Source organism: Rhagoletis pomonella, unplaced genomic scaffold, assembly GCF_013731165.1.
Source record: "Rhagoletis pomonella isolate Grant_MI unplaced genomic scaffold, Rhpom_1.0 Rhpom_scaffold_00004, whole genome shotgun sequence".
Taxonomy (NCBI): domain Eukaryota; kingdom Metazoa; phylum Arthropoda; class Insecta; order Diptera; family Tephritidae; genus Rhagoletis; species Rhagoletis pomonella.
In genome coordinates, this window is record NW_023458558.1 from 81,613,741 (window position 1) to 81,640,061 (window position 26,321).

Here is a 26,321-nt window from a genome sequence, read left to right on the forward strand (position 1 = left end):
AAAAATAAAACTTAAAACGTAACCATTATTTTCCGAGCAAAAAATAAAACTTAAAACGTAACGATTATTTTCCGAGCAAAAAGTAAAACTCAAAACATAACGATTATTTTGTGAGTAAAAAATAAAACTCAAAACATGATGATTAAACTTGATTTTTATAAGTAAAAATTAAAAAATAAAAATCAGTGCCGCTGAAGGTACTCCGAGTAATAAGAAATATATTGGTTTACTCCTTATGCGCGTAGCATTTCTCTTTGTGCGTGATTTTTTGAGTTGAAGTTTCAAAGGATAAGCGTTATTTGCGGTCCCTGGTAAATTCAAAACTTTAGAGCCGTTTTCTCGAGTTTGGTTTTTTGAGTTACGACACTATTGAAGTAAATGAGCATACATATATAATCATATATAAACTCATGGACAAAATAATAGATGTGCAGTATTGGACCAGATTCGTGTACTTTTCTTTTAATTATTTAATGTCCATTAATTTTGTATACAAGTCTAGCTCACTTTATAAAAGACCCAGTGTAACTCCGCATTTTAAACTTGGTCAAAAAAATTCGCGAACTTCAAAAAAATGTCACCAAAATTTATAACTTTAGCATTGGAATTTTTAGAAATTTTTTTGGTATGCAGATAGTATAATAAAGTGCAAGTTTCAATCTAAATATTTTGAGAACATTTTATTCGGAAAAAAATGCACGTTTTTGTACATAGTTTTGCAAAATGGATTTTATGGTGTTTATTTTACAATGAGCTAGGCTTTTGTAAAAATTTAATAAAAACTGAATTACAAATTTTTATTAGAAAAAACCTAAAGCTCAACAAAATCGTTTAATTTAAATAAAGAAGGAAAAATAACCCAAGCGGGTAAAAATTTCGCTCACCTATTAATTTTCCTTAAGGTCTACGTTAGTTCTGCCTTTTCGGGATTAGGTAGAGAAGCAAAGCGAATGGGTCTGGTGGTGAACGAGGACAAAACGAAGAATCTCCTGTCATCACGAAAACAGTCAGAGCATACACGTCTTGGCACACCCGTTACTATTGACAGTTACAAGTTTGAAAAAGTAGACGACTTCGTTTGCCAACAAGTGCTACTTTGGACTGAGTAGGCAATTGAGAAGTAAAGTCCTCTCTCGTCGTATAAATATCACACTCTATAAGTCACTCATCATGCCTGTGCTGGTGATTGGCGCGGAGGCATGGACAATGATAACATCTGATGAAGCGGCTCTTGGAGTTTTCGAGAGGATTCTGCGAAAGATTTACGGGCCTTTACGCGTTGGGGAGGGTGAATACCGCAGGCGATTTAACGATGAGCTGTATGAGCTTTACAACGATATAGATATAGTGCAGCGAATTAAAATTCAGCGGCTCCGGTGGCAACAGAGGAAGAGGAAGGCCTCCTCTGCGTTGGAAAGACCAAGTGGAGAAGGACTTGGCTCCACTTGGCATTTCCAATTGGCGTCAGTTGGCACAGAAGAAAAATTACTGGCGTGCTGTTTTGGATTTGGCCAAAATCGCTTTGCGATGTTGCTTTGACCAGGGTTTGAACCCAGGTGTTGTGGAGTGGAAGCGCGCACTGCTTACCACTACACCACAGCGGCCGACAAGAATCAACCGATTTCAAAAAAGATTATCAATTCGTCGGAATATGTTTTTGTACGTATGTTACCGGATAACTTTGGACCACGTGAACCGTTTCCGCTTGTTATCGGAAAGGTGGTATCTCAGGGGTGCTTCCATACTAATTTCTTTTAGTTCTGATAATTGAATGACTAATAAATTAACAGCAATCCACAATTTTTTGGTTCAGTATCACGACTTTTTATAGTTTCAACAATGCCAATATTAAACAAAAAACACCATGCACTCACTTTTGATTGCTAGTGTATGCCGTCACAACTTATAAAACAGCGAAAGATATTTTTTAACATAGAACGATAACTAATGTATAAAATTGATTTAACAAAAATTCCAAACGATTTCTTAGTTTTATGTAACTATCATTTGAATGAATGTGACTGGTGGGACACTGAAAATAACTCTATTTTACCCTTTTGCACTCAAAGATGAATTTTAACCAAAACACTTAATCTTCACGAACGATGTTTTTGTATTGTGAAATATGAATTATACACTTTTGTTTTATAAAAATTAGGTTTATATAATCTTCATAGAAAAAAAAATATATTTTGAGTTGCGTCTGGTGGGACATCTTGTGACTGGTGTAAAGCAATTATGCATGAAATAAAAGTTTCCATAGACAAAAATTACAACTTCTTCGCATTTTTTTAATATCTTTCAACAGGTAAATGAAATGTTGTCATGTAAGAAGGGGTTATTGCTGAAATAGTGATAATTAGGGCATATTTAAATTTATGGCGTTTTACTCTTTTACATGAAATGACCCTTCATTTAATTATCTCGGTACTCGAAATATTAAAAAAATTAGGCACTATCTCCATTGAAAATCAGAAACCAGAATTAGAGAAAAATAAACATTAAAACTCTGTTTTAACATTTTTTATTACTTAAGAAAGTTGAGCGCATATTTTGTTTATAGCACTTTTTATTAAACAAATAATTTTTAAGCAAGAAAAAACCACCGACTTCAATTCTCATTACAGATTTAAGAGTACCGTTAATTTTTTATGATCCAATGATCGGATCTAAACCAAATTACGGGACGACCAGTGAGGTACCATCCTTCCGATAAAAAATGGTTTTGAAATCGGTTCACGTGGGCCAAGGTTATGCGGTAGCATACATAAAAAAAGAAAAAATATTCCTACGAATTGATAACCTCCCCTTTTTTTGGAGTCGGTTTAAAATGTTTGTGTTCTTTGTTAATTTTATGTAAATAAAGTGGAATTTATGAAAGTTTAAAAAGAGTATTTATTTATTACATACTATATAGAATTTGCATATATGTATTTTAAAGAGCATCTGAAGCGAATTTTCAGTATTTTCTGGTGATATATCTCTGGAAGTATAAACCCCTACCAAAACATATTACTGGGTGCGCCCCTGGATATATGGAAGGTGTAGTTGTTGCGAAGATAAGTGTGGGGTGTTGTGTCACCCCTGATACCTTATACGTATGTGTATGATCATCGGCGTAGCCAGAATAAAATTTAGGGGGGGCTCGACCCTATTAAGCTGGCATTTCAGGGTACTATTTTATATATATATAAGGAAAATTTGAAAGTTAGGGGGGGAGGGCGCTCGAGCACCCCCTGCCCCTACCTGACTACGCCCATGCGTATGATATAATTTAGCGTATATAAAAGAAGACATTGTTATTTGAATGTTGGGCGAGTCACCAGCTAAATTGGGCTTATGCCCAAAAAACGACAAAAAAATCAAAATTTTTGCACAAAGTGTGAAAGGCCTGCTTGCCCTGAACATCGAAGGAGACTTTGTTTAGCTTGTGTCTAAACCATTTTTGTTTTTTTTCTTTACAAAAACTTTAATTAAATACTCTATGATATCAAGACGAATATTCGTTTTGGTTTTTTATTTAATAAAAAAAAAAAAACACATTCAAACAGTGTGTGTTTTTTTAATTATGTGTTACCGTCCCAGGGTTAATATGTGTTTGGATTTTAGAGACTTAATAACAGCTGGGCTCTCAGAGTATATAGTTTTGGAAGGGCGGAAGCTGCGAGCCACCGATCGCCTTCCATAATGGCGTTTAGCTCTGGCTGAAAAATTCTACAGGTGTCCGGTAAGCGAAAAACTGGGGTTTAGTACAAGTTCGCTGGAGTTAATTTTGATGCCTACTCTTTCGTTTAGCTTAGAACCGTCTGTATAGATAGCCGTGTAGGTTTGTGGCACCTTCCCATTCGATTCTCTGTGGAATTCTTGTGAAGAATTTGTTGTTTCCATTTACGAGAGAGGATATTGGTGTAAAAAAATCCTGCTAGTCGCCACACTATATCATGTTTGGTGCATAACTTAACCCAGTTTCGAAGTGTGTCATACATATTTATATCGATGCAAAGACTATTTTAAATACTAACTGTAAATTGGAATATATGTTGACCAACAATACGTCCTTCACCAGTAAAGTGAATTATATATTTAAACTTTTACCCACTGAATTAAAATTAAGTGAGCAACTAATCCGAAAAATTTAGTATGTTGTGATTTTGTATGACGTCAGAATGGTCAATAGTTCTCAAAAAGTATATTTAAATGATCGACCATAACTTAAATCGGGTCAAAAATTACAAACTTATGATGAAAAATACCTTTCGGCTATTTTTACAGCATGGGAAACACGTAAATTTAAGTGACGGATAGATGGGGAATGACCTGGTCTAATAAAATAATTCATTAAACGTAATAAATTCAGTTAAAAAACAATGCAAAAATTAAGAAAGTCGGTAATATTTTTTTTCTTGATATCCACTCTTCTAAAATAGGAAACATGTCTGTTTTGTATCGATTTTACAGGTCTATCATGAATTCCGTCGGAGATCCCGACGTTGTCACATCGGGAAATCGCTATCATGACTTCCGTCGTGATCACGAAATTCTCCCGCAAATTCGAAATTCGTGAGAATGGTATCACTGGTTTCGAGTTATTTTATTTTGATTTTTTTGATTTAGAATTATTAAATCAAAACATAAAAACAAACAAAAACCAAAGGCAGCACTAACTACGAATGCATCGAAATTGCTGATAGCATTTCTCCCGAATTCGTGACGGCAGATTTTTTCACGGCGGGAGTTCACTCGAAATTTGTGATAGGCCTGTTAAAGTTTTATTGATTTTCGGGTTGAAATATATAGCGGTTACTCACCTGTTCGTTAATTTCTTTGACTGCGCGTAGTTCCTTCTTCAACTTCATTCGCCGATTCTGGAACCAGATCTTTATCTGACGTTCAGTGAGACAAAGCGCATGAGCTATTTCGATTCTTCGCCGGCGTGTTAAGTAGTGATTGAAGTGGAACTCTTTCTCCAATTCAAGAGTTTGGAAGCGTGTGTAAGTTTGACGACCGCGCCGGCGCGGACAACCATTAGGACCTAAAACAAAATAAAAACAGGAACAATAACTAGAAAAATTATGAACAAATATTAGAAAGAAGTGTAAAGCAATAAGTGTGGTACTAGTTTTGCCTCAATTAACAAACAAATAATTTTGGAAACATCCTTGCCAGTCCCTGCTGCACTTAATAATGTTTTAGAAATGATCGCCATTTGATAATTTAATTTATTTATGTTATACATATTAATAAAAAAAATTTTAAATTATCGCTTCCATATTTTGACAGGTTACGGAAATCCAATTCACTCAGTTTGTGGACTTAAAAATAAAGTTACAAATTTCGGATAAGTGCACTTTTAAAGGCTTGTGTTATTTTCTTTTGTAAAATTTAAAAAGAGTGACGAAAGTTGTATGTGTTTCGAATATTGACGGTACTTTTCTCTGAGGCAATCGACCTGACACTAATATTTTCCATATTTTGTACCATTATACATATGAACATGTACATATACTCACACACTCGCATGATTTAGAAACGCAAGTGTAAACAAAAGAAGTCCCCTGGCTGATGACGTAAAATCACAACAAACTATTAGGCTGCGCGGCAGCGCGGGTGGAATGTGGAATTCTCGTCAATATCAGACACAAGGATTGCCCAACGGCGCCACGGGATATCGACTAAAGACCATCTCAAATCGCACAGTGGCAGTTACTTCAACGTTCTATGTATGTTTTGTTCCCATTCTTAAAGTCTCCGTTTGAAATTTTGGCAAAATGCTTTCTCCACAGTTGGTGTGGCTAAAGGGTGAAAACGCTAGCACCCGCTTTGCGCTCAGCGGGTTCTCGGGGCCTGCAATTGGGCTGTGTGTTTATCGCGTTGAAGGGCTGCTGAGTTTCATGTTGTTGCAGTTGCTTACTTTTCGTTCAAATAAATTGTAAATCTTCCAAACAATTCCCCTTCACACAGCTCGATGCGTCAAGTCGACCACCTGCTTTGCTTTACTAATTTTTTTGTTGTTGTATATAATGCAGCAAGTTTTTTAGTGTTTGGATTTTCATATTTTACTTTTTACCTATGATTTCATTTTTTGCAATTTTCCACGCTACCTGTGCCAATTTTTTTATCCGAGGTTGTTGTCATATTTGTGTTATGCCTTCCTGCGAAGAGTATTGGTGACGGTGCGTCGCGACGGGTTCTTGCTTCACTGTTTATGTTTCGGAAATCAAATTTACGCTATCGCAAATTGTTTATTTTTTCATCTCCAAACGTTTTTCGTTTTTCGCTTTTCTATTTTCACTTCCTTTTTGTGCGTGCGTATTACGTCCATTAAGGCAATTTTTCATGGTTTTATGTGACGTTTTGCGATGAAGACGCGGCAGTTCCGCAACTTTTTAAATTACATATTCTATAAAGGTGAAAACCAGTATCTGTGGAGTAGATTTTAGGTCATCGATTTGTTTAGATTGCCATAAAGTTGGAAGAATGAGTATTTTGACGTGTATACATAATTTAGTTTTCAAAACATAATTTTTCTGGAACAATTACTAATGCATTTAGGTAATTTAAAAAGCACCGATATTAGTTTGAGACAGTTCGAGCCAGTAAATTGACCTTGCAGAAAACTCAGAAAATGAAACTGCCTGGAAGTAAAACAAGTTCACTTTGAACCCTATCACAAAATACCTTATTTCATTCTCCCTAAAACTTATTCGATGAGGTAACACTGCTCAAACTTTGACAAGTCACTCATTGGTAAATCGCGTAAGATGTCTAATCAATTTAATCTTATTTGAATAGTTGACTCCCCGAAAAGTCGTTATTTTCTAACCTTTTTTTTTAGGTCATAGCGGATTTAAAACTGTGATAAGAACGTAGTGGCCGAGTCAAAAACAGCACTCCATTAGTTTCTCTTCTGTGCCAACATGCGCCAATTGTAAATGCCAAGTGGAACCAAGGTGGAGAAGGAGACCTGGTCTTTTCAACGCAGAGAAGGCTTTCCTATTCCTTTGTTCGTTCTTCGTGGTTCTCCACCAAACCCAATTTACAGTGCCGCTTGTTCTCTTTTGGGTAGAATCATCGGCGTAGCCAGACTAAAATTTAGGGGGGGGAGGGGGCTCGACCCTATTAAGCGGGCATTTCAGGGTACTATTTTATATATATATAAGGAAAATTTTAAAATTAGGGGGGGGACAGCTCAAGCACCCCCCTGCCCTACTTGGCTACGCCCATTTGCATAAAAATATTTAAAAAAATAAAAACAATTTTGAACGGAATCCTAATAATGATATTTTTGATGCTGTTTTTTAACTTTTATCAAAGATTGGTATAAGAAAAACTTGAATAACTGAACGTAAACTCTTCCAATTTAGACTTGTGAGGTATCATTGGAAAGGTATTTTCTCATCCTTTTTATTTTCTTTGCTAATAAGCTCATTCAAAGGATGAAAGAGAAAGGTAGGATGAACGATCATCATTCAAATTTGAATTAAGATGTGTTGGTATTTGAAAAAAAGGGACACGAATGACCTTTTTTGCATATAAATAAAAATAGTGGGAAAATACCTTTCTATCGAGATCCCATAAGTCTACATCAGAATAGTTTTGGCCCAGTTATTTAACTTTTTCGAAAATCAATCATTAAAAAAAGCAAAAGAAAACAGCATCAAAAATCCCATTATTACGATTCCGTTGAAAAGATCTTTTAATATTTGTATGCAGATTTTTTAAGCCTAATCTGTTTTGTCATCTGAGGGGACTTTTTTCAAAATTTCTTTAAGAAACTATTTGTATTCATAAAAAACTCCATTCTTGGAGGTATTTTTTAATCGATCCAGCTCGCTTAATATTTTTCCGAAATATTTTGGTGGACGTCTTAAAATATAATAAATTTTGTAATCCCGGCGGAAAAACCGCAACTTATTTTGGTGGTGCAGTCTAATATCTATATTATTATATTATTGGTATACATGAAATCTCAATATGAGTAGAAATCCACGGAAAACACATATCAATTTGAAGATAAACGAACGGATATTGTTTTATATTTCACTATATATATACTAAAATATTATTATTAGGTGTTCACCCTTAATTAGGCGCATAGGGCTAAGGCCATTTCAAGTTAAAAAGATGTCTTGGAGTGCTTGGAGCGTGCTCGCGCTCTTTCTAGCTTCCTATCTCCCCGCGGGGTACGTAAATTTGTCACTGCCAAAACATCGGCGTGTACACATGTGTCGCTACTGTCTTAAGTCCTGACCACATGCGAGCACTCACGTAACATTTTTTGGCGGAAGTAAGTTTTTATTTTTGTATTTAAGTTTGAAATCAAAGTTATGTTTTTCTTTCTTTAAGTTAACTATAATAAATAGCTAATATATTTATTTATTTAGTCATGGCTAGAACACCCTCGCTCATATGTGTCGCTACTCGCTTGAGTGCTGACCGCAAGCGACCACTAACGTAACATTTTTTGGGGGAGGTAAGTTTTTTTTTTTTAATGGGAACCCCAGTGACCCCATGCGACTAATTTTGCGATTTTCTTTATGCACCTAATTAAGGGTTAAATTCCTTTCCGCGTAGGTGACCTTCGGCCGCGCTTAGGAACTATAACCTTCTGTGTTGCCATAGAAGAGGGACATATTGCATATTTTGCATATTGTTTCATATTTATTAAATATCTTTGCTTTCTTATATATTCGTTTTTATATATTGCCTTCTGTTTTATTGTTTTATACAGTAAGTCAGCACATCTTGTGTGTTAGTTTGCAACCCTTTGGTATTGTGAATATGAATACAATTTGATGTAATTTACAAGCTAATAAAAGTTATCGTGATTTTTAAGCAAGATAAAATAAAAATAAACGAATGTAAGCTATTGAATGGAGTGTTATGGTAATTAATATATATACAAGTACTTGTCAAATGCATGAACTTAACAAATTTAAAAACTATTAACTTATAAACAACTATATTTTTTACATATTTTTTCCTCTCCTCCTCCCTAAGTTTCATTACTTAATTCCAAATGCTTTTCTTAAAACAAAGAGTGTGGCTGCATACTAAACCCTACCCATCAAACCCTTAAAACGAAGCGTTATTTAAACTAAATATTAAATTTAACAAAAATGCAATATAGAGCTTAAAATTACTCACTTTCGGCGTTATTTTTCATATTTCGCACACAACCGATCACAACAATTTACTCACCAATTCTGACTTTAGTAAAAGTATTCTTACACGACATGTATTTCCAAATGTAAATGCTACTTTTATGTTACATTCTAATATATGGTACATACGAGTATATACAAAAAAGTAGCATTTACATATGCTATGCATTTCGTGTAAAAGCCCTGTAAGGTGTGTTCTTATTAAGCGACTTAATCGGTTAATCGATTAGAAAATGTTAATTCATAAAAAAAAAAAAATAGTCGACTTAATTAACAACTAACCGTTAACAAACTAGTACACAGTGGGGTAATCGACCCTGAAACTGGAGATCAATTCATACGAACATTTAATTTAAAACATAACGGTTGTTTGTAATAGCCTAAAGGAATCGAGATAGATATAGACAAATGTATACATAAATGATCAGAATGAAAAGAGAAGTCGATTAAGCCATATCTGTATGTCCGTCCGTCCGTCCATCTTTCCCTGTACACGATAGCTCGAGCAAAAATTGACACGTCTCAACTAAATTTGGCATATAGCTTGCTATTTATCCAAGATAGGTTCCTATTGGAAATGGGCGAAATCGGACTTTAACCACGCCCCTTTCTCATATAACGGTATTTTCGAAAAATGCATAATATATGATAATTCAGTAAATATTGGATCAAAATTGTTTAAAATCGGTATGTGAAGTAGAATTTTGGTGCAAGATAATATTATTATTAAGTTTTTGGAAAAGGGGCGTGAAACCACCCACTTATGATGACATACTGTATCTTAGTAGATACTTTACCAATCGTTACCAAACTACGAGCCTTGCTTTGGATCCAGCTAAGAAATTTGTTGAAAATCTTTGAAATTGGGCAATAAGCACGCCCGCCTACCATATAACGGTAATTTAGAGAAACACGAAAACTTCGATAAATCAGTTACTACTGAAGCTAATTGACTCAAATTCGATTATTGCAATGACCACGTAGGAGAAAATTAGATTATTATAAATTTATGGATTTTTGCGGTGGCTGCGCCCACTTATGACCAAAAATGTGTATCTCGGTAAACGATTTATCAATTTCTACCAAACTCGGTGCATTTAATAACCATGGTACGAAAAATCAATTCGTTGTTCAAATCGGACTAAGGTTGCACTGCTTGCCGTATAACGGTATTTTTTGGATATACGAAAACTCCGATATTTCAATAAATGAGGAAAGTCGTTTACTCCAATTTACTCTGTTATAGACTTTTAGGTAGTTTAATGAAATTTGGAACGACGATAGGTGATACCTGCGCCTGGGTGATTTAGGGGAAGGTAAATCGAAAATCGAAGTTGGTAAAAAAGTTCAGATACGATATATGTGCGTATGGATGTCTGATATAATAGAAAATCGGTCCCAAATTGTTAGAAGGTCACCTGGAAGAATGCTGAGCTTGTACAAACATGCCTGTTTAGAAGAACGAAAATCGCCAGTTTTCCGGCCTTTATCAATCCGTGATCGTATCCGTCTCATATCCTAACGAGACTGCACTCTTGGGTATACTTTGCATTTGACACATTGTAAACTTAATTAAAAACAATATTTTAAAATTTTAAACGTCATTCTTACATGTCAATTGCGCTCCTTTCGATTTAAAAATAAAATGGGATTTCAATTTTTTCATATAAGCATATAAATTGTGTGTCAACGTTTGACAATTGGATCTCTGCAGAAACCTTTAATCGATCATCTGTATATCAAGGGAATAAAATTGCACAATTTGCCGATTTAAAGTCAACCTTTGCTTAAAAAAAATCGGTTTTTGTGTATTTTTGGTGACAAAAATTTAGTCATTGGGATTTTTATCATGTTGGGTTCGTGGTGGGAGCGAAGGATGCAGGTGTCATCAAATATGTGCATGCTTGGTGTGAGGATCAAAAACCGCAGATTACTGATGTCGTAATTATGGGAGTAAATCAACGATGCCAAACTTTCTACAATAGGCTTAAAGAACGGTGCACGGCTATACCTGCTATGGGCGCTCGCATACGAAACATCGTAAGAGATATATCGCTTGCGTAGACCGTTTATCGCAAAAGATATGCGATATAAAAGACGAGACTATAAAGAGACTATAAAGACCCTCCCCTGGAAATGCCCCCATAAAATATTATACTTATGGAATCACGCACATCCTTTTAAAGCGTAATTATACAGTCTAGTAGAAGTATATAACTAAAAAAAAATATTTCTAGAGTCAAAATTGTGGGTGCTATGTTTTTCCTTCCCTAAATTGCCGTAATTACGGACTATGCGCCGGTATATAAAATTTGCCTTTGCCCAAACTTATACTTCTTTACTCGTTATTATTAAGGTTTTTATAGCATTACCAAATGAATCTTTAGTTGTTGTTCTTATAAATAAAATTAATTATATATCATCACTATCATTATTAGAGTTATCCACATCATTATCTTCATCCCTGTTTTCATCATCAACATCAGGGATGGACTGGACGCCCTCAAATGTGTTCGCATTTTTTTGTTAACTTTTGCACTTTATTCTCTTTTTCTAATTACCTGTAAAATATTTCAGTGCTATTCATATTTTACGTAGTTGTATTAATAGTTACATATTTTAGTTAATTATTACATCCAACTTTCAGTGTGGTTTTGTCATATATTAATGAATCCGAATTGTACAAATTTTCTCTGTTTTCGTTAAGCTTAGAAAATAGTTTAAAAAATATAACCTTTAATAAAAAACAATGATCATCTTCGCTTGCGACATTGTCATCGCTATCAACATCTTCATCATCATTATAGTTTTCCAGTATTATCAAATGTTTACCTTTTTTCGGCAAATTCTCCAATTTTTTTTTGGGGTAGTTTTCTCATACTTGATATTATATGGTCGGAACTGATCAAAAATCTATTGAGTATATCTTGCAATTGCGAGATAATAGAGAACATTTTTAGGTTTTAAGGTCTTTGTTTTGTGCTTCTAGAACTTCTTCTGGCAATTGAACATAGGTAACAAAGCGTGGGATATTACCTCAGACCCATGCATGAAATATTTGTGGAGTGATGCCCCCAACATTGTCATTCTCCATCTAGCCGTAACTGTGTTAGTTAAAAATATCATCACTATCATTATTTTTATTCACTGCACATGCCATTCATGCACAGAAATAACAATATTATAAACAGTAACAAGGATTACAATTAACAACAAAAATATGCAATAACAATCTTCACGGTTTCACATACACCCTATAAATCATTGAACAAATAAATAATGCCATTATAAGGGCCAGTTTTTCAGTGCACGGCTGTGTTTTAAACTCAAACACTCGAGCTGGCTAGTATTTAGCCTACTTTTGATAATATAAGTATGTACCTAATAGCTATGCCGCAATTTTTTTTTACAGAATACAACTATAATCTCCAAGGTATATGTAAATGAAAACACTTTTGCTTGATCCCACCTACTTCAGAACTATATGGCTACGTATATAGTCAAAAACACCTTGTCTCTATCCTTTCTATAAAAATAAAATAAAATACTAGTAAAAGAAAACAAGATCACTTTTAATTGCCTAAATAGCACTGCCGTTTTTGATATATCTATAAAGAAAACTTAGAAATAGCTTGGAAATATGAAATATTAAATCACGCTTTTCACTTTACGCACATAAAAAGGAAAAAGTGACGATTTTAAGAGTGTATTGGAGGAAAACAGCAAATTTTTGGGTAAATATTTGATTGAATGGTGATGTAGAATTTTATCTTCTTCCATTTGGTACTAAAAACTTCTTTGTACTTTGAAATTCTTTTTTTGAATTAACCTCCAATACCGATATAAATTACCCCACGGTGCAGTAGTTAATAACCTTACGTATTCTTTATTTTTTATATTTAATTTTTTTATTTTATTTTTTAAATGCTTAAGCTTATTTTCAAGACTTAAACGTGCTAATAACAATAAGTTTATTGTGATCAACTGTTCGGTTAGTCGATTTTCAGATTACACGATAATGGGCGGTTAGGCGAAAGTGAACGGTTCGTCGAATTCGAGCGGCTATTCGACTATCAATCGACTGAATAGCCGGATAGTCGATTTTTAACAAGAGCTCTAGTAGTGTATCTACACATGTCAAAATATTTTTATAAAAACAAAGTGCACCTGGTTAAACAATGAGGTCTTCTTTATTAAAATACCAAAAGAGAAAACTATTGCAACACATGCGAAACTGGACTTTCGGTCAGAAGCACGGCCAAATTTCTATAGTGCAATCGTTCAAGCTAACATTATTTCAAAATCGGTTAAAAAAATGCGAAACGATACGATAGAAAAATACCCTGCAGCAAATCAAACTAATTCAGAACTCCCGCTGAAGTTGCTCAAAAAGGGACGGTACTGGTTTTTCATCTATCCCAAATCGATGCTTTCGACTGTCTTTTTTAACATGGCGATGTGTTACAAAGTGTGCAGAACTTTTGAGCTAGTTCTGAGCTGATTCCATTTTGGACAGATCTGGGAAAATAAATTTTGTATGAGAAAAAATGTTAAGGCTCGATTATTGGATATTTTTTCTTTTCATTTATCGATTCCATTTCACTTTTTTTTATTTAGTTTAAAATCCTTATTTTTCTAAATTTTTTAGCTTTGACCATCGCTTATTTAATAAATAAAGTGATACCTCACCTAATGCAATTGCATAAAAATTGTCGGAGTTAAGCAATTTAACCAAAAAACGGTCTTTAATTTATTTGTGTTTGCCTGTGTCTAAAATATTCATCAATACTTACTCAAACTTGATATATGCACCGCCCACTTCCACGATTTCGACCAAATTTGACACACATTGTGCTGAGCCCCCTTAAGCACCGTCTTTAAAATTTTTGAAATTACACAATATAATTTTATTTTTCGCATAGCGCATGATCTACTTACCGTCGTCACTTTTACAAGTAGCGAAGGAATTCTCTTCGATATTAATCGATTTCGTCCCACAGCATTAATGTTGTGTCAGAAATTTAAAAAATCCATATATCGATGTCAGAATCGATTTTTTTTGCACCTCTAGTTCAGAGATAGTTCTGAAATATGTAGGGCGGAACTAGCGTACATATATACATACTTGGTACCAGAAAATGTCATCTACTCCGATTTTAGTAAAACATTCTATAAAATTTCTCATCCTCCTGGTATTCAGGTTGAGTTATTTTGGCTTCCCACCGATCTTTTTGGATTTGCATAGTCACAGAGATATGCTCGGTGTATTATACATATATAAATTAATACATGGAATGATCAGCAGCTCAATCAATTTGGCTAAGCGCCTACGAATCGCAGGACGCCTTTGGTTTCTTATGTCTTGACTCAATTTTGTCATAACTGTTGTAATCTTAAGCATACACTTATTTTAAATTTATAATTAATGTAATCGTCTCTTAGAATGAATAATTTTTGTAGATTAAGTAAATAAATTAGTGGTGTGCGTCCTGATGTTAGAACACAAATGGAGGTACATACAATTGTTTATATGAGAAGCCTTATCAAGGCCAAAATACGCTCGAAGGTATGCAATCATCTGCTGTTAGAAAAAAATTATAATTTTTAAATGTTGATCGGACCGGTTATCTATCCTACGTCCACCGGTGTGGTAGTATGAACCTCTGACCAACTGGCTACAGCATATGTATATAACCCAATGGTTAAATGTTGCAGAACACCATATCAGAAATGACTTCATTTGCCTTTCAGCGGCGGCGAAGTCGGCTTGGCCACTTATCGATTGCATCGATGATTACTGAGAATGGGTGTGTTTAAGTCGTGCACCAAAAAATTTTCGGTACTAAGTACTTAGATATGTATGTACAAATTGATTCTGTCACACACATTTCAAGTATGTAAATTCAGTGTTGTATTGTGTATAGGTGGTTATATTGAATTAAATTTCCTATCTGATAGATATACATATCGTCGTTTAAAGTACAAAACCGCGTATCCTCATTCAGCAAAACCGCGTAACTGATATTTGCTGCCAAAAATTTGATTTGCTCACACAAGCTCTTGGCTCAATCCTTCTCCATTCGTCCTGAAATATACTAGCCAGAAATGCGATTGCTTTATAAAAAAAAAGAACCATTTTGAAATATGAGTGTTTTTACTCTCTAGAAAATAATTTATGCAACCTCACATGCGCGGTTTTGCATTTGGTTGATACGCGGTTATGTACTTTAAACGACGATATGTATGTGCATTAGAATGCATCACTCTCCAAACGAAAAAAAAATACTGTTTTTCCATTAGAGTTATAAAATCTATTATATTTGAAGACTTGCGCCAAACTACGTGAGTTGGACCGATTTGAAAATACCTCCAAATATTTAGGTTTTTATGGATAAAAAAAATATATATTTTTTAAATTAGCATCAAAAATTTCATTATTATGATTCCGTTGAAATATTTTTTATATATTACTATGCTTATTTTTTTAAGCTTAAACTGTTTGAGATGATTTTTTCAAAAGGTACTTTAAGAAATTACTTTTTTCATTAAAACTCTATTTTTGCAGGTAAATCTTAGTGTTTTTCCGAAATATTTTGGTGGAAAAGTCTTCAAGTATAATATATTTTTTAATCCCGGCGGAAAACCGCAACTTAAAAATCCTGCAATCTGACCGCAATTTGACTCAGATTTTTGCATTTGGCATAGTAATAATCCTCCAGGAGTTTCCCCTCTCTACAATAATTCTAAGATATCGCGCATCGAGTGTTTATTTTGATTAATCCTAGTAAATTATATTATATAGACCTCAAAAGAGAATAACCACGCGTAATTCCTATGGGAAAAATTAACATTCGATGCGCGACCTTTTAAAATTATCGTAGAGAGGGGAGATTCATGGAGGATCATTACTATGCCAAATATGGACTAAGGTTTGAGTCAGATTTCGGTTGCATTGCAGGATATTCATTTTGTTTTACGTGGTCTAATGTACATATTATGTAAGCAATGTATAATTAAAAATGTCGATCACTAAACTAAGCGTGATTTTTTTTTGTCAAATAACCCATATTTGTATTCTTTGCCCATCATTTAATACATTAATAACTATTAATTTTGTTTTATTTACAATGTATAAGCTAACTTAATCAACTTTCATAAATAGTGGAATAAGCACCCCTTCCTCATAAGGTAGCAAAACTTTTTAATTCATATCTTGGAAATGCATGTATAATTTCTTATTTCATTTAAGCCGAGTTTTTGTGTTGTTTATTTAGTTTACACTATTTTTATTTTACACATTTAACTTTATTTCATTTCGTTTCGAAGTACTTAATTTTTTTTTAAATGCTTTTTATAAGTAACCTATTGTCATTAAAGGCGGGATTCACAGTGATTAGTTAAACGATTGTTAACTTAACCACCAACAAGAGTTTAACTTTGAATTTAAATTCAGAGTCACATAGTTAACTATGAAAATTCATATCGCCCGAAAATATACAAATTCTAAATATCAATACTTTTTAAATTCAAATTTGAATTTCGTTCAAAAAAAAAAATTCAATTTCTCAAGAGTTTAACTGTGGGGGCATGCTGGTTTAAACTTTTGTTAACTGAGCGTTGTGTATATCAAAATCAATAGTTAAACTTTTGTCAGTGGTTAACTACGTATAGTGAATTTGGCCCTTAACTGTTTTTTTTTTACCGATATTTTATAGCAATTGTTAAAGTGTTCTTACACGATATGTATTTCTCTCTGTCAAATTCACAGCATTTAATTAACTTTTTAAGACAACGTTCTTTGAAAACGGAATAAACCAAACCCAGATGAATCTATTTGTATGTCAGATGAAAAAAGAAACATTTCTATTTCGTATGTAGGTGCATCTGCTTTGTACAGAAACAAATCTAATTTCCCTTTACACGATATGTTGGCATTTCCATATGTAAAAAGTCGCACGTAAACATGCAAATACATATCTTGTAAGAACACTTAGGAGTTTTCATGTTTGTTAAAGTGATAATATGTTTTAAGGGGAAGTTGCAAGTTTTTACGGGATACATTTTTTTCTTGCGTATAAGAAAAAGAGTTGACAACAAGTAGTATTGTATTTTATACATATAAAGTAATGCATTTTTGGAATTGTGAAGTAAAACTGCCAAAATAAACCATTTGATTAAGATATCAAAAAAATGATAAACTCCCGCAAGCTTTGCCTTTTCTGCCTTTACTAGTTTTCGAAAACTAAGTTGGAAGTTATTGGATATTTTTAACTGGGAAATACACGAACACACCTATTATCTGTATATTACGTACATGCATACATATTTGCATATTTATTGCAGTCAAAGTATTATCGAAATTATTTATGTTATTGATATCACTATGAGGATACAATGCCCATCATGCAAATTGTGCTATGTTATAAATCTGTCGAACAACCACCCTTTAGCTTAAGCATAAATCATAAACATAACTAAACTGTTTTGCAAAAGAGAGATAGACTGATAAACACAAATGCGCTCTGCTTTAAACGGCCGCGTGTGCAACGAAAGGCAAGCGATAAATGTCAGCAGAGCAATAGTGCAGTACAAAAGAATTCACTGTGAGCTGTTAGATTACCACGGCGCAGCAGCAGCAATGGAATCCAATATGGCTGCCGGTCTACAGGTAGAGACTAATACATGTGCATGTGGTGGTTTCTATGGCAACGGAGTGAGTGCTGTCTGGGGAGGTAGCAACGCAACTGTTCTTTTTGTATGGTTAGTCATGCGCTCTGCTCGCGTTGAATGCCATCGTTATAGTGATGCATAGCTTGCACAACACGTGCGAGAGTAACGGCAGTGGTGAATTGACAATCTCAACAAGAGAGATTGCTCGATTTGGACAACGTCGAGTCTCGAAGTACATATTTTGCAGCGTCCAGACAGTGTTGTTGTAGATGCATACCCATCACAGTATAGACAGTAACCAACCTTTTTGGGTTGTTGTTGTAGTAGTCGTTGTTGTTGTAGTTATATTCACTCCTGAGGAAGGCACGGGGTTGTGTGCTGCTATTTAATGGCCTTCCTCAGACTTTTTCTTAGATTTCAGGGTTGTGTGCTGTATTATTATTAGATAAATAAATTTAAGTATTTGTCAAATCGTGATTTTATTAAAAGAAAATTACAAATGGTGTTGAAAAACCAAACAAACGCTCGTGCGAAAACTCTATTTTTGTGTATTGTTAAAATTTATACATGGCGTACTTATTTTTTTGTGGACTTTATGTTACTTGAGAATTTAGACAACGTGCGAGCTGCCAGGTTCTGTTATCAATATAATTAACACAAGCTTTTCCGAGTGGTTGCCTTTCAATAAAAAGAGTAAACAGATATTCGCAAATAAATTGGATTTATTTTATAACTGACAACTAACCTACGCTTTTTGTTCTTTTCTCCATTTTAATTTTGACTCCTTATTACCGCCAACAACTTTATGTGTATACATATTTACAAGCTGTCAAAATTTTGCGTAGTCCCACGAGCTAGGTAAAAACTATGGCATTCGTATTCACAACGAAAAATCTCAAAATTTTTGTTTGGTCTTTCCAAATTTTCTCTTTTTGATCAGCTGGCAAAGGCCCTCAGTGGCAGCGCTCCGAGCGTTGAGGTAGTAATTTCATGTCAATTAGTAGAAAAGTTCCATGTTGAAAAAACTTTTTATTATGGCGAGAAAATTTTACATTTCTGCTGTGCCAATTCGAAACTTTTTACTGTTGGAAATTTTTGACAGTTGCTCTGGTTCAAAAGAAGTTGAGCAATTAAAATCAGAAATTATACAAAAAAGACTTGTCTTTACTGACATTTATTCTTCTAGAACTAAAAGCCATGAATTTATTAGACGCCTTAGTAATAAAATCAAACCATCAGGCCGGGTTGAAAATTTTCATTCACCTCATAGTTAACAAAAATTTACAATCCGTAGTACTTTTCTATCAATTCGCAAATACGTTTAATTTAAATCGTTTAGAAAATGCGTCATTTATGAATACCATTTTATGTGGAATTATTCAATAAATTTCGTTTTACACTATACTTTTTGAAACTATTTGGAGTTAATTATGTTTTGTTTCTTAAAAGCAACCCTGCGTGCTTGGAAGGCGTGTGTACCAATAATTTCATCCCTAGCATATTCATCCCCGAGGAAGGCAGTCGCCAAATTCATCGAAGGTTGTTTACTGGTTATATTGTGATAGACATCAAATATGTACATAATAAAAATTGAGCTTCGATTAATCTTCCAAGACTAATTGTGACCATATACATACATACCACACATAGTAGATATATATGTACATACACTGATGGCGGGAATAATAGAAACGACTTATTTTAACCAGTTTTGGCTATATTTCTTTTGATTATTTAGTGTTAATTTTGTTTATAAAAGCCTAGCAAATTTTATAATAAAATGCACATTTAAAACAGTGTGCCAAAATTAGAAAAATGCAATAAATTTTCAATTATATTTCAAAATTTGTATTCACAATCTTTGGAACAATTTTAGGTATGCAGTTTTATACCCCATTAAATTTTAGGATGTATGTATAACACAGTGCAAGCAGCTAAAAAATCGCATTGATTTCATTGTGTGACAGTGAAAAAACACTTTTTGCGAGACATACCTCAAGTTGTAGGTCTAGTCAAGTATACAAAAACTGCATACTCCGAATTTCCAATACACCCTCAAAATGTGGAGTTAGGGGCCAAAAACCACTTTTCCATAGGTGAATGCATATATTGGTCCACAACTTTATTTCTGGTTAGTCAACGAAAAAGAAGTGCCATTGAAAAGAGAACATTTTGCCACTTCTACGGTTGTATAAATTTCTTATTTTGTTTACAGAAAATTCAGAGAAACTCTACAAAATATACCAAAAATTTCAATTGTTGGAAGAAATCTCCATGTTGAGTAACGGGTTTTCCACTATTTTGTTCAACAGTGTATATAGTACAATTTATAGCTAGAGTCTCTCAATTCTGTTTTCAATAAGGTATAAACTTTAAAGATCCATTAAGGTTTGGCTAATGCAATTAGTTCTTTTTTTAAATACTCGAAAAAATTTAATTTTTTTCTTTCATGGTAATGCAAGTACAACTTAGTTACTTAAAAATGTTTCTTTCATATAAATCATCGTCCGTTTCTCGTTTAAGAGACCAGCAATAGTCCGAGATCACATTTATGATATTTTTTCAAGCAAACCTTTTTTCTTTAGCTTCAATTTCCTGATGCATTCGCTCCCCTTCTCCATCACTGACCTTAGTTATCGTCTTTCTTTCATATAAATCATCGTCTGTTTCTCGTTTAAGAGACCAGCAATAGTCCGAGATTCCATAACTTTAATTTGCTGATGCATTTGCTCCCCTTGTTCATCACCGACCTAAGTTCTCAGGAAAAACGTTCAAATGAGAGTGAAGTAAGTGAATTTTGATTGACATTAGAGAAACTTATGGTACTTTGAGAAGGGAAACCTATAAACCAAAACACTTTGTCCGTGAAGATATTTTTGGAACAAACAAGAAAAAAATTATTGATTATTCAAAAAAACTGAACTCAAATTGTGCATTTAGGGTCAAACACCATTTTTTGGGGTCTTATGGCGATCGCTGCTCGGCAGGCAATGGAAACCCTTGAGTGTATTTCGCGCACACCACAAATCGGTGGAGAAGCTCGGCCAAACACTAACATATATGTAAGCGCCAATCTATTGCTATGTAACTTCCGTTTAATAATAAAAAATGGTGGGACTATTACTGTAAAATTTATTAATTTTTAAATTTTTTTATATTTTATTATTTTAATTTTAAAATTGAAAGAGGTTTTGTTTGCTGAATGTATTGGCGGCCATGGCAAACTCGTAGGAGGTGCGTACTTCTAGGTTCTAGTACTGGTCTAACCAACAACCGAAACTTAAATATTAGGGGAGAAACAAATTTCGCACCTGATATTCTAACAAAGGAAGCTTACTCTGAGTATTTTTATAATGAGAACATTATTGTTATGAAGATTTTCATAATTGTTTTTTTAGTCACATTTGTTTCATCTTTCCTTAAATCTTGTAAAAATTACACTAACACCATGTCTGCGTTTTTTGTATTTTGTGTAATAATATTTTTAACGGTAAATCAAGATCTAATGTCATTTATTAGTTCAAAAAAGCCACCACAAGTAAATTCTTGATTTAATTAAAAAGGAAGGTACAACTACAATTGATCAAAAGAGGTATGTATGTATGTATATGTATGTACATAAACCTGAAATTTAATAAACGATCGAAACCTGAACAAATGTACACACGCACGTTAAACATACATATCGTCGTTTAAAGTACAAACCCGCGTATCATCGGTCTTCAAAACCTCGTAACTGACATTTGTGCCAAAAAAGATATTCAGCCCTATCATAGAATCCATCGTAGAGAATCTACGAATTCGGATGTCCGCTACGAATACGAAAAAATTGCTCACTGAATCCGAGTGAACTCGAAAACAGTGCTGCCAAATTAAAATTTCGAAGTACGAAGTTTCGCAATCAGTTGGCTGAAACTAAACAAATAAATTTAATCGTGCAATATTTTTGATTACACACATTTTTATAAAATTATCAATAAAAAAATGGATTCACTGGCGAGTGCAATCATGCTGAGGGTAGAGAAAAGTGAATTAACCACGTCCGCCATTAAAATGCAGAGAAAAACTTTGAGGGACGCAAGTAATCCTCTCGAAATGCAAGAAGTAATGTAAGTGTAGTGTGTTCATGATTACTTTATTTCTAACTGCACTTTAATGAAGGTTCATAAAAAATGTTTGCTTAAACAAAGCTCAGTCCACATTTTGCTGCGTTTTAAAAGACGTATTGGCGTTGTTACAAACTCATATTTGCCCACATTGGATAAACCTTAACTTAAGTGATGACGAAAAACGGCAAGCAAAGATGGACTTTTACAAAAAAAACAGGGTTTCCTGGAGTAGTTTTGTGTGTGGACGGGACTCATATTAAAATAATTTCTCCCACTGAAGGCAAATTCCTGTAGAGGTATCGGGACGGACGGGTTCTGTGCCGCAGGAGCACGCCTTGGAAGTGAGGGAGACGGAGCAGAGGCTATTGACACGTCAGCAACAGCTTCAGCATTTTCTCCGCCCACTGGCTCAGGTAATCCAACGCTCACCGTGTTTTTTATGCCAAGCGTGCTCGTCTCTAAAGCAGTGAGCCGGATTACCTCTTCTTTCATTTGCTTAAAACTATGTTGCCTGTTTCGACCACCGCCAGTTGCCAACTGTTCTCTTGTTGTCCGCAAGTTTTCTTTTAATATATGCCTTCCAGTCTAACCATAACAGAAGAAAAGAATATTTAGTTAGCAAACAATGCATGCGTTTTTTTAACTTTTTTCCAACTCGATACATCTTTAGTTGGCGGACCCAGAATATTTAGCTCCTTAGCCACATTCTCCTCAAATTCCAAAACTTCTTTCGAAATCTTTGAAAATCCTTGTGCAATTTCAGGTCTCTGCTGCATTTGCTCAAGCAAAGCTGCGTATTGCTGCCTGGTTGTTACCACTTTGCACCTTATAAAAACAAATAAAAACATATTTCCACACAATTTAATTTAATCTTTATTTTTATTAATTTAAAGTTTACATTTGTCAGTACTTTTAAAAAATTTTTCCTTTTAATAATAGAATTTTGCGAAAAATTGTACGAAACTCTACGATTTGACGTTTCGAGTGGATTCTGTGAATGCAACCCTACGAATTTCGAATTTACGTCGTAGCAATTCGAATTGCGTGATATCTATTTCGGAACATCTCCAAAAATACAGCCTACGATGGATTCTATGATAGGGCTGATTTGCTCACCGGAAGCTCTTGGCATCAATCCCTTATCAATTTAAAGTTAAATATTGATACTTTAATATAAGAAGAGGAGATAATTAGGGATAAAAGAGAAACCGTTTTGAAATAGGACTAACCTAACTCTCTGCATTTTTTTTGCATTCGTTTGATACGCCGTTTTGTACTTTAAACGACGATAAGTATGTATGTAAGTATGTATCTATGTGAACACAAAAAAGTTATTTGTGTAACCGAATGTAAGGGTAATTATAAAGACCGAATAAGTATTTACGTATGTATGTATGGACCTATATGCATACGCATATATGCATATATGTATGCATGTATGTATGTAAATAAGAATTTTTCGATAATTTTACAAACATTCCAAATATTCGACACATCGTCCAGACAGAATAATGTTAGCTCCCATGAGCGCTTCATGGCACATTACACGACATTTACGAGTAAAAGTCGCTTTACGTATTACGTACGTAAGTATGTTTATACGCGCATATTATTGGTATGTATCATCATATATATGTATGTACATATATGCTTCTAGGTGCGTATATGTAGACTTCCTATTGAATGTTCATTCAGGTAATCAAAACATGTCGTATATGAGACGAAGATAAAAATAAAAAAGGGAAAAATTGCTAAAGAAGATTTTCTTTGTTAAGAAAATCAGACATGTTAAATAAATTTCCTTTAAAACTCATTGACATTTTTTCTCGAAGCAATAAAGAGCTGTATGAGCTCTACAAACACACGGCTCCGCTGGCTTGGCCTTGTCGTTCGATTGGATGCCGACCTGCAGCTTTGAAAGTATTCAATTGGGAACCAGCTGATGGTAGCAGGGGAAGACCCAGTGAAGAAGGACTTCGTTTCGCTTGGTATTTCCAATTGCCGTCAGTTGGCACAGAACAGAAACGACTGGCGTGGTTTATTGAACTTGACCAATATTATTATGATAATAAGAATCAAAAATTTTGTATGTCCAAATATGCTAGATATTTTATTTTATTATATTATACATATATTATTTATAAATGCACAGTGTGCCTTTTGGACACTCCATGTGAATTAATCGCAGCGACAGAGGCAGTAATTTGATATGACCCAAAATGGTTCTGAAAGCTAATATAATTGCCATTCATGGAAAACTGTTGCCATTGGGCCACAATTGCCTTTCATGGAAAAATATTGCCATTGGGCCACACTTATCCTTGACCTTAAAAAAAGTAAATAAAATAGCTTAAATCTCGACGTTTGTATATCCAGTACAAGCATAATACTCGATTTTACAATATGAAACGTGTTTTAATTGCTTTAAATTGTGAAAATTTATGATTTGAAATAAAAATTAATAAACAAAATATGAAGAAATGGTAACTTGAGTGAATTTGTTTCATTTTAGAGAAAAATTTGTATGTGGATCCGGATAATTGTACAAGAAAACACAGCTAGTATGCGGATCCCGATCACTGCCAAAGAAAAAACGGCTAGAGTTGCGACAGAGTTGCATTACCTACAGTTTATCAACATTATTTTTTATTATAATTTGTATTTCGAAAACAAAAAATGCAAACTCTACCGGATTTATTCCAAAAACATTGTATCGTATTTTTTATTATACTAATATTATAGATTTTGAGACGAGCAACACGATTCCACTGTTCAAAACTCTAAAAAAAAAATAGAATCTCAATTTAAAAAATTCAGTAAATATTTATTGCATTTTTTATTTGCATGCAGCTGTGCATCCGTCACACAATTTTATATCCCTCGAAGAACAAATGTGTTTTAGTGCCAATCAAGACCTTTGATTTGAGCCAAGGTAAAAGTATTTAGGTCGTTTAAAAGCCAAATTATCACGATTCTGAAGTTAAATCGAAATTTCGTTCGACATTTTACGGCAATTTTTTTCTAATTTCGGAGTAAAAACTAGTAAAGCAGTTTCGAAGTTTGGTTTATAATTTTTATAAATTGGCTCTCAGAGGGCCAAGAGACTTTTGCCTTGGCTCAAATTAAAGGTCCTGAATTGCACTAAAATGCACTTGTTGTTCGAGGGATATGAAATTGTGTCAATGATGCACAGCTGCATGCAAATAAAGTAAATGCAATAAATAATACATTTTTAAATTGAGGTGTTCAAATTTTTTTCGAAATCTGATCAGTGGATCGTGTTGCTCCTCTCAAAGTCTATAATATTAGTATAGTAAAAATACAATTTTTTTTTTGGAATAAATCCGGTGGATTTTGCATGTTTTTTCGAAGAACACTATTTTTGACCAATTTTGTTAAGGTCAAGGAGTAATTGTGGCTCAATGGTAATATTTTTCCGTGAAAAGGAATTACATAAGCTTTCAAAAGCATTTTTTGCCCTATCCATGTTCCTCATGTGAAAAGTTAATTTCTAATTAAAGTTTTGCGGTTTTTTATATTAATACGAATATAGTTTGTTAATTTTTGCTTTATATGTATCTCCTTTGGGAAGTCCAGAGGAAAATTTAGTCCTTTTTTGATAGGCTTATATAGAATACATAAAATAGAAGCGTGTGTCAAATATATTGAATAAACAATGAATTTTGGGTTTTTATGAACCTAAAAGTAGTTTTATTATTAAGTTAAAACATCAAATTTATGAGTTTAATAATATGTGTAATATTTAGTTTCCTTTTGTTTTTTAAACAACAGGTTTTTAAGAAGACATGGTCTAATTGATGACCATTAGTAATAATATATGTAAAATATGGTTAGTACTCTAGGGTTAAAATTAAATTACAACGTGACAATTTTTACTGGGAGGGCCCAACCAAAGGCACTTTCCGGTCAGCTAATCACATCAATCGTAAGGGTAGAACTCAAAGCCTATAGACGATATGGCTTTCGGTGCTCACGCCTACAAATGAAACTTACACCCGATTTACATGATTCAAGTACTTGAAAGCAATTCTTGCTCATTCTCTTTTGTGTGTTCTATTTGCTTTTACACGTTTCAATTCTGTTGAATTCAAGTTTTTGGTTCTTTAAATGGGAAGCAACGAAAATTCCAAAAGCAAAGCAAGAAAGTTGAAACGACTTGACGGTACAGACGCATGTGTACTCGTCCCTTTTCTTGTCACCCCCTCTCTTCCACATGCGAGCAGAATTGAATTCAATACTTGAACTGTGTAAAAGCAGTCTTATGTATAACGGAGTAAAGTGCTAAAAGCCTGAAAAGCAGCTTTGTGCAGTGATGTGAGCAAAGATTTTTCTCCATTAGCACACACACGCATTTTTT

General features: G+C 33.9%; 1 protein-coding gene across 1 annotated transcript in view; it reads right to left on the reverse strand.

The window, feature by feature from the left end:
* Nucleotides 1-26,321, reverse strand: part of LOC118738353 (homeobox protein abdominal-A-like) — a 209,776-nt gene that overhangs the window by 53,958 nt on the left and 129,497 nt on the right. Inside the window, exon 6 of the mRNA XM_036469275.1 lies at nt 4,809-5,032. Coding sequence (XP_036325168.1) covers nt 4,809-5,032 — 224 coding nt within the window. The remainder of the gene's footprint in view (nt 1-4,808; nt 5,033-26,321) is intronic.